The sequence below is a fragment of the Octopus bimaculoides genome, chromosome 2 (assembly GCF_001194135.2).
Source record: "Octopus bimaculoides isolate UCB-OBI-ISO-001 chromosome 2, ASM119413v2, whole genome shotgun sequence".
Classification (NCBI taxonomy): domain Eukaryota; kingdom Metazoa; phylum Mollusca; class Cephalopoda; order Octopoda; family Octopodidae; genus Octopus; species Octopus bimaculoides.
Genome location: NC_068982.1, coordinates 99,088,752 through 99,099,239, shown reverse-complemented (window position 1 = coordinate 99,099,239; position 10,488 = coordinate 99,088,752). Strand labels below are relative to the sequence as shown.

The following is a 10,488-nucleotide window of genomic DNA, read 5'->3' as shown; positions in this document are numbered from 1 at the left end:
GGGTCACACAGGAGAGCTAGGAAGAAGGGGAAATAATAAAGTAGTGGTGATCCCAAAACGAAGGTGCCTGTGTATGTGCATGAGGAAGAGGGCTGGTGACCTTGGTGTGTGCATGTGTAGCTGTGTGGGTGCTGGGAAGTGGTCAGTGCTAGTGTGTGTGGGGTCATGCGGTATGGTGGTGTGTGGGGAAGCAAGGGTGGGATTTAAGGAATGGGGTGGGGATGGGATGTATAGGGATGGTGGGGTTGGAATGTGTAGGGGTGGGGTAATGAGGAAGGGAGAAGGTGGGTAGGAGTGAAGAGAGGAAGTAAGTGTCAGAGCAAGAGAGGTTGGTGGGAGGAAGTAGGTGTGAGAGGAGGAGGGTTAGATGAAGAGGGGAGGGGAGTTGAGCCCATGTGGCGCAAAGGAGCAAAGAGCGAAGATTAATCCCTGCTCACAGCGAAGACAGGAGTCCAGATGGCGCCTGTGCAAAGACAATCCATTTCATTTTTTAAGCATTCAAAGTAGGAGTTCATTGTATCGGGACACACTTATAAAATACATACTGGAATCAAAAATTTATGTACTGTCATCGAAACTGTGAGTAGTGAAATGCAGAATTAGGTCCACTGAATCCGGAATAAAAAAAATCTATGTACTGTCATCGAAAAATTTTAACTGCAAAAATGCAGAATTATTGGAGTTATGAGCATTGAAAGTGTACAGGCATCAAGAAAGTGCAATAATAAGGTTTAGCAGTTGAAAACTGAGTAGTGAAATGCAGAATTAGGTCTGCTGATCTTGAGAATCAAATATTGATCGCTTCACTAAAAACTAACAACTGTAAGTGCAGCTGCTATGGGTTATTTCCCTTGAGTGTTTAACAAATATTGTGCAAGTGCTATGGATTATTTCCCTTGGATGTTTAAAAAAAAAACTTAATTACATGAGGTAGATATAAAAATCCTTCCAGGGACCGTATTATCGATTTTTTTTAAACAATCAAAGTATGTCACAAGGTTTCCAGATGTGAACTCTACCCATGTGAAATCATTAAAGCAATGTAGGAGTTAGCTAACAACGCCACAAACAAACACACTGATTTTCCAGCAAGGAAATTCCAGACACGTGCCAATATCCACAGCTTTGTGCGCTGTGTTAGGTTGTGTGCACTTTTCTGTGACACTCCACTTGCATCTTCGATGTCTCTGACACCACACTGACATTATCATAAAACCGGCCGACAAGGGTGGAGCCGTGGTTGTGTGGTGCATGGACCTCTACAAGGCAGAAGCTCTCAACCAACTTCAAGACACCTCCTTCTACTGCCCTCTGCCCTCCGACCCCATGCCCAGCTAGCAACAGACTGTGTCCTCCACTATCCATGACCTCATCTCCTCCTCCTGTATCTCCCCACGGCCTCCAACCTCATTGTCTGCATCCCCACAATTTACTTCCTCTCCAAAATCCACAAACCTAACAACCCTGGCCACCCCTTGTCTCTGCCTGCAACTGCCCCACCTAACTTCTCTCCAGATATCTTGACCATGTCCTTGCCTCCCTAGTGGCTTCCCTCCCCTCACATCCATGACACTAATCATGTGCTTCGTTTGTTCAACTCTTTCTCCTTCCCTCCTGGCCTCTCTAAACTTCGCTTCACTCTGGACATTCAGAGCCTTTATGCTGCGTGCACTCCAACATTTCCTTGACCTTCAACCCAACTCCCAACCTGACACATCCATGCTCATTCGTCTGGCCAAACTTGTCCTCTCACTCAACTGCTTCTCGTTCGCTGGTGATTTTTACCAGCAGGTCTCTGGAGTGGCCATGGAAACGAGAATGGGCCCCAACTATACAAATCTGTTTGTTGGCAATGTTGAGGCCCAAATATTCTCAAGTTTCGCTGGTCCCACTCCAGAACTATACAGCCATTATATTGACGACTGTATCGGTGTAACCTCACTCTCCCACAAACATCTAGTATCCTTCCTCGCTTTTGTCAAATCTTTCCATCCTGCCCTCCACTTCACCTGCACTATCTCTGACACTTCTGTCTCCTTTCTTGATATTTCAGTCAGCATTCATCACTCCACTCTCACCACCTCCATCCACTACGAACACACTGACTTACACTCATACCTCAACTTCTCCTCCTCCCACCCTAAACACACTAAGCTCTCCTTCCCCTATTCCCAATTCCTTTGTCTACACAAGCTCTGCAGTGACGACCATGACTTTGAGACTCAGTCTTAACTCATGGCTCACGGAAACTTTTCATAGATTGGAACTTAAAGGCTAATCTCTATAGAAAGTTATTGTTTCAAGAAAACATTGAATTTAGATTTTTACAATTATAGATAACAACTCAGGCTGTAACTTCTGAGCCTGGGTCAGGCTTGTGTGAACGATGTCAAGAGAGCGTCTACTACGAAGGATATTTTTTGACACAGGGTACCTCCAAATCGACTGCCAGATGTTGGACGAAAATAAATGAACTGCGACAAGGCTCAATAAAAGGAGCCTGAGTTATTGGCTGAAATTACATACTTGAAGTCAGTGTTGGCAGAAATTAAATCAGCTTGCAAATACACATTCGCTTTACTAAAAGCAACCAGATGGAGAAATATCTTCATTTACATTGATCAAAAATAAAATCACAGATGGAAAAAAAAGAAATGAACACCCAATATTTTTTAATACTTTTCTCACTGTATTGCACGTTCATTTCTCTTTTTTCCATCTGTGATTTTATTTTTGATCTTCTATGTAAATGAAGATATTTCCTCTGTCTAGATGTTTTTCTTTCTACAAAACAAGAACTTACATTGTGGAACTGTTATTTTTACAAGTTTCTCTCCTGATGAGATACATCTGCACCGCTGGATACTCCTGAACCAGTTGCTGAGTGTCCCATTTGCGAGGGATCAATACTAGATGTGTCGAAACAATTGTCATGATTAATAATAAATTCTCGTATATTCCATCTTCCATTTGCCATGTATGCGTGTGTGTGTGTGTGTGTGTGTGTATATATATATATATATATATATATATATATATATATATATATATATATATGTTTATGTACAGGACATGTAGCTCACAAATCTACAAAACTCAGGAGAGGAAGCACTGCATCCTTATGTTAGATGGAGGTTAAGGTATAAGGGAAGAGGTTGAGTTACAGCAGGTTGTTGTAGAAGAAGCTAGATGGCCACTCACATTCAGAAGAGAGAATGGGAATGAATTGGTAGTATCTCTGAAGAGATAGATATAATGATAATGATGTCCTGGTGATACTATGTAGGAGGAATAGTAGATGAGGCTTTGCAAGAGTGTATAGGGGAAGAGATAGCAGAACTGGGAGAGAAGGAGGTATGTAGGCAAAAGGGAAAGGATAAAGAGTTGCAGTGGGGAGATGTGGGAGTGATTGATTGAGCTCTTATATACATACACAAACAGATATGTTTATACAAAGCCAAATATATATATACATACACATACATGCACTCATTTATACACACATAATTAGGCATATAATATATATATATATATGTAGTGCTTTTAGAAGTCAGTTTTTCTGTGATGGGCTGGTTTTCACAAGGTGCACACTATCCCAATAAAGCAGGATTGCTGACCCCAGTAAAAGTAAAGTGCTTTATATATGTTATGAAAGTTTGTCTAAAATGTCTCTTACAAAGAATAATTGAAGGGTTGGGAATCAGGGTAACAGTGTGTATAAAAAGGAATTGTTTTTTTAATGATAGATGTGGCTATTAGTGGTGTGGTGTGTGTTTGGATTGTCTTGTGCAGTAGCTAAATTGGTTGCCCCTTCATTAAATGTTACATACCTTCATCTACAGCAAACATGTATATAAAGTGGCTACCTAGTGTGATCTACACACTCAGCACTATGCCAGTGGTAACTACAAAGTTTTGGTGCTTTGCTTGAAGTTCTATTTGAATTAAGATGAACACAAGTGTTCTGAATTGAAACACTTGTAACACATTGAGGACTCAAATTTTATGTCAAGAATTGCTTAATGGATGTGTTTATTTGGATTATCTAAGAAAGTTTTGTGCATATCAGTTTTGTTGAGTAAGTGTGAAAGCAGCAATACATGGCTCATATAACAGTGATAGTTATTGAAGAATAATTCGCTGTAAATACATAGAGTTTAGAGAACATCTCGACATGGCTAATGAATTTTCTGTGACGTTCTTTTGAACTTAAGTAAAGGCTATTTATCTTTTGATAATAAAAATAAGTGTGTAAATCAGTATATGAAACTATGCATATGTGTATGAGTTATATGTATGCAAGTTTCCTTATTGGTACAGTGTGCGTGTGTGTGTGTACATGCGCATGCTTGCTCTTCTTTTTCTCTTGTCCATTATAACTCCAGTTTATAAAAAGAGTGATTTCTAACTTCAACACACTGTCACACATTTTTGAATGGGGAAGAAGTGGATATTGTTATATTGCAGGATGGCCCTTTTTTTTTCTTGCTATTTGACTGGTACTTATTTAATTGACTCTTGAAAGGCAAAGTTGACCTCAGAATATAAAAAGACATTACCAAATCCTCTAAATGATTTCAGTGCTTTAGTAGATACATCAGCTCATAAAGGAATAATTTTTTCTCTCTAAACGTAGTGCTAGCAGGGCAATATAAATGGTATATATGTTACCATCACCTCATATAGATCTTCAAGACAATATAATATTTAAAAAAAATTTTCTACAATTGATTTCTGTAATTATTTGTTTTGTAATTAAGACAATGAAACAAGGGTTAGAGAATAATTTTTCATTTTTATATTTAGAATGTTATTTTTTTTTTGTTTTCAATTTTAACTCCACACTTTAAAATAATTTCAGCATTTATTACTAAAAGTAAATTGGATATAGTAATTTTATTTTATTTCTTTTAAAATTAGATTCTAAGAACTACTTTTCATATCTTTTTTTAGTGCAAATGGAAAACAGATATTAACTACTGCAATCATTTCTAAACAAATGTAAACATAAACTACATAGAATTTTCCACACTATTAGAGATGTTTTCTTGTTAAAGTACTGATTGCTAAAATACATTTTCTGAATTTTAGTATGTATGTTTTACTGTTATTTTCAAGTGCCATATGTCTACACATGCACATCTTTAGAATGCTTTGAATTTAAAACCTTAATTTCTAATGCAAACTTTCAATGTTCTAATTCTTGAACAATCAGAAGCTGTCAAAGACATATAGCAGTTGCTGTGTTGGTATGTCAGTAAATATCAGAGATCTATTTTATCATAGCAATGCATGTTTCTTAAAAAGAACCAATTCTGTTGGTCTGAGTTTCATTAATTTCTGTGGTTAACTTGCTTTCTTCTTTTTCTCAATCAAACATTCTGGAAACCACTCTGGAATTTAATTTTTAAGAGTCTTTATGAAAAAACTTCATGTCAGTTGCTCATGCAAACAACTGTTGCTTTTTGATACCAAATTATCTGAGATTGTCCCATGTTCTCTGATGCAAGTTTCTTCTTTTAAAGTGCTATGAATTGAAACCTTCCATTAAAGTTCCATATTAATTTAATATTTGAAATGCTAGTGTAATGACAAAGTTATTTTGCTAAATTCTTCATTATTTTCAAAATTAATTGAAACAAAGGCAGCCTATTTCTGTTGAAATATAACAAGAAGGTTAAAGCCAAATTGTGTTCTACTCAGTTTTATCCTGATATAGTTAATGCAATTTATTTGCTTAAGATATACCATAATTTGCAATTTAGTTTAAAGACAAATTGATTTCTACACTTAATGCTTCACTATTTCTAGCAATGTTAGATTTACTCGTGTTTTTTTTTTTTTTTTTACAATCTAACTTAAAAATGCAATTTGCTTAACCATCTTTTCTTGTACTTAATGGTAATATAAATTTTTGTAAATGTCAGGATATATGAATCCTTTGCAAGAAAGAAGTATAATCTTTATTTATTTAGTCATAAGATTTATGCATATTGCTGTGAATATTGTCATCCAAAGGTTTTTGAGACAAGAGTTTGAACAATCTGGTGTATTTATTTTAGTTGTATACAAAGATGAGGGAGCTGAGTTTAATAAATTATGAACAAAAATCTAGCAATTTTCAAATATAAATAAAAATCTAGAATTTTGCCCTAGGTGTCGGGAAGTCGCTTGACAAGAAATGAAGGTGAAATGAAGGCAAAATTGAAGGAAGAAGAAAACTCATAACAATAATAATTTCCTACATAGTTACTTGATGTACAAGAAATATTAACCAAATCTATCTCAAATACTAACCTTCTAGCTTGGGAAAGGAAAAGGCACACTGGATAATGCAGCCTTACATACTCATAAAAGATGGATGATGGTTGTGGCTGGAATGCTTTTGAACAGAGCTAATTTGGGACTAAACAACACCAACAATTGATGAAGCGAATTATTTGAATAATCCTATTAGTTCATTGTTGTTTCCTTTCATAAAAGAATATATTGTTTTAAACTTCAAATGAATTACATATGCATTCCCTCCTCTCCCTCTCATTATGTTTTTGGATTTTAACTAACAGCTAATTTTATAAATAAAAAAAATAAAAGACAAACATAACCTGTTTCTTTTTTTATTTTTTTTGCATTGTTATTTGAAAACCATTCAGTATTTCAATTGATAATTTGTTTTCTTTCTAATGATATTTTTTCACGATATTTCACATTTTTCTTGTTTGTGTTTATCACGGTTTTTGTTTCCACACAAATCTTCAGATTGTTTTTATGTTTTAAAATCAACATTTACATATTTTATTAACTGTTAATCTTTTAAATTGTGTTTATTGTTCTTACTGAAAGTGTTTGCAATGTTCATGGAATATATATATGAAAATCTAATATGACAATTTTATGTTGGACTAATGTTGTACCAAATCTATTTCTTCTGCAATCCCATAACATTTTCTTCATGAATTAAACCAATAGCATACTATAATAAGAGCAAGTTTTAAAGAAAACTAGTTAATGTAAATGTAAAATCCTAGTTGATGTAAATGTAACTATTAATATATTTAGCCACAGTTAAACTAATTAACAAACCTCTGTAAAAATCATTAAAGTTATTTCAAATGGATATACATACAATTAAGTAATTTGAATAAATTAATTAAAATCCATCAATTAGAATGAATAGAATTTTGTAGCTTTCACAGTATTCCAATTAAAGATAACTTGTTTTGTAATTGTACACATACATACATCAGGTTTGGAATCTGATGATTTCTTCTTGATGTAGTTTATGAAATCACAAACAGCTCAATATTGATATCTGTACAAGCAGAAGCTAAGTATTTATTCTGTAGAGATGTTGGACATCTTTCCAATTTTTTAATAGCATCACTGAAAATTGCTAGATTTTTATTTATAATTTATTAAACTCAGCTCCCCCATCCTTGTATGCTGTTATTCCCAAAATGCATGATAAATCATCTTCTGCATTTTTTGGTTGTCAAAACTTTGCTCTCCCCACCAAAAATTGCTATGTTAAAAGTCCACTTACCCATGCTATATTTGTGCTTTGTGTGATTACTTAACATTCTCACAACATAGCAAATCATTATTCATTCTTGTATTTTAAATCATTCCCATAAGTAGTTGCTGAAATAAGAGGAATTTCATTTTGGCTAAAACATAAAGTCTTCTTTCCATATCATTTAGAAATCTCCAACATTTTACATTATTTATTCCAACTATTCTATATTCTTTTTCTAAATTTTCTTTCCACTCAGTCTCAGCAAAATTTACTATTATCTATTTCATAATCTTTATATTCTTAACCAACTTTGGTTTGCATATTACTGCTCAATTATTTAGCAGTTCCAGTGACTGTTAATTATCTAAAATTGCTAGTCACATCCTTCTGATATAAATAATTATTCATTAATTATCAAAATCTTATATTCTGCTGGAATTTACTTTCAAAATGCAAAGTCAGCAAAGATTCCCTGTAAAATTATTAAGGGAACAATATACTCTATTTCTAAAGTCTGTTTGTTGTTAAGCTGTAAATATAGAACTCCTTACTTCAGTTCGAAAACTACTTTAGCTGTATCATAGCAAATAGTTTTTCCTTTTCATTTCGGTTCCCTCTTTTTATAGGGTCTTCTTTCTCCATATTTTCTACCATTAAAATCTTGCCATGCAGGCATATTTTTGTTCTTATTGGATATTTTTGGGTACTTGCATTTTTAGCTGCTTCCTGTTTTGTTTGAGGGAGGGGTCAAATTAGCTCAGTAGTATTAAAGAATTAAAAGCCTTTGATTAATTCAATAACTCAAAAATTCTTTTAAAAGTCATGAGAATGAAGATTTAGAATTTTAGTAGAATTGATATTTTACAGGAATATATATATATTTATAGGAATTGTTAAGAATATCTAACTTTAAATAAAAATGATAGGTGCAAAGACATCAGTAAGTTTTACTTAGGAACATTTTCTTCCTCTCTCTTCCATTTTCTTCTCCACCTTAGTATCCTTATCCCTACCTTCATCGTTCTCTCTCTTCCTCTATTTTTATAGCCATCATGGCTAACACCAATTTACGACCAAATGTTATCAGGCCTCACTTTTTTGTTTATTTTTATTCTTTTCCCACTCAGCATCATCAGCAGGTCCCAGCGCCCCAAGTCCTTCGACTGCCGCTCAGCGAAGAGCACATCGAAGGCTCACCCGAGAGGACAACCGATATCATTCAGGTAGTGCAGTCTGGTCCACGCCTACTATTTGCTACTTACACCTACTTACTATTGTAAATTAATATTGTTATGATTCCATGGTTGAGGTGATTTGGTTTATGTAATGTGTCTGTCTGTCTGCTTGCCTATTAGTTGATTTAGTTCACCCAGTTTTATTTTATTTTGCTTTATTGTGCTTATTTTTACTTAATATTTTTAACAACTCTAATTTGTTTCCATGCTTTTTGTTATTTATCGAGCTTCTTTTTGTTTTGATTTTAATATACCATGCTTTGCTCTTTTCTCAGTTGTATTATGTGTGCAATTTTTCCTTTCTTTTCACTATATTTCACTTTTTCCAACATATTCCACATGAGATATTACTTTAACTTTATTCAACTATTCCCTATCTCACTATATTCATTCTATACAATAAAATAATCAAGCAGTTCATTCAATCAACTACATCTTGAGTGTTTTACTAGCAGTTTATCATCATTTAAAGCTAAAAAGTAAACACACAATTGCTTCCCCCTTCAGCTTCTTTTGATTCTTTTTACTTGTTAATAGAGTGGATAACATGTTATCACAAAAACTGTCCAACTTGTGCTAGACATTTAGCTTATAATGTCTATATGAGAATAAGCATAATAATTCAGAACAATCATCTTGAGAACTGCAATGTTATATCAGTCCAAAACTACTCAGTTGATAATTCAATATATATATAATGCCATGTGACTTTTAGCCAGCCAAAAAATTTTGTTTACACCTTCTACTCCTGTATTCTTATGTCTTGGTTTGAATGCCAAAACTATTCAAGAAAATATTAAGTTACTTACTAGCTGGCCAGTATAACAGACAATTAATTTCTTCAAAAATTTCACACCCAATATTGTTGGATATATTTTTATTACAAAGAAATTATAGTAACAATTGAAATTTTTTTTTAAATCTGAAAATCCTCCTGAAATCTAATTATAATTCCTTTATAATTCTATATTGTTGAAACATGGCCTGGTGCTATAAAGTTTGAGTTGCACACTTTTAACTGCAGTTGTTACTTATAATGTGACATTTTAGCTCAGTGTTTAATTTTTCATAAATACAGGCAGGTTTACAAACTAATTTTAAAATATACCTCACCCACTATACGTATCACATATGCACATATACATTTTTCTATTCATTCATTGTTGTCTCATCTGTGCACAAATTGCTAAAAGTTTCAATGTTGTACTATTTCAATATTTTTCTATATTTTATCAAACTTGTTTAACAAAAACATGAAGTTTCATTGATTCTTCTGTACTTTTTTCCATTTTTCTCATCAATATTACATATTTTTAATCAGTTCTGAAAGTATGAATAAAGCTATGTATTTATTAAACTAACATACAGGTTATTGTTTCATGTTATATATGGGTGTGTTTCTATATATATATATATACAGGTGTACATATATGTTACATATACATGTATATGTATATATATACATATATAATGTATATATACATATATACATATATACATATATATGTATATACACATATATATGTATATATACATATGTATATGTATATATATATATATATATATATATATATATATATATGTGTATATGTGTGTATGTATATATATGTATGTGTGTATGTATATATATGTATGTGTGTATGTATATATATGTATATGTGTGTATGTATATATATATGTATGTGTGTGTGTGTATATATATGTATGTATATATGTGTATGTATATATATATGTATA

At 33.1% G+C, this 10,488-nt stretch overlaps 1 protein-coding gene across 16 annotated transcripts in view; it reads left to right on the top strand.

Moving 5' to 3' along the window:
• LOC106868181 (disco-interacting protein 2 homolog A) overlaps positions 1-10,488 on the top strand; it is a 262,625-nt gene that overhangs the window by 115,073 nt on the left and 137,064 nt on the right. For 14 of the 16 annotated variants that reach the window (XM_014913330.2, XM_052978512.1, XM_052978503.1 and 11 more), the window contains one exon: positions 8,644-8,739. The exons of the other annotated variants lie outside the window; for them this stretch is intronic. In XM_014913330.2, coding sequence (XP_014768816.1) covers positions 8,644-8,739 — 96 coding nt within the window. The remainder of the gene's footprint in view (positions 1-8,643; positions 8,740-10,488) is intronic. 16 annotated transcript variants of the gene reach the window in all.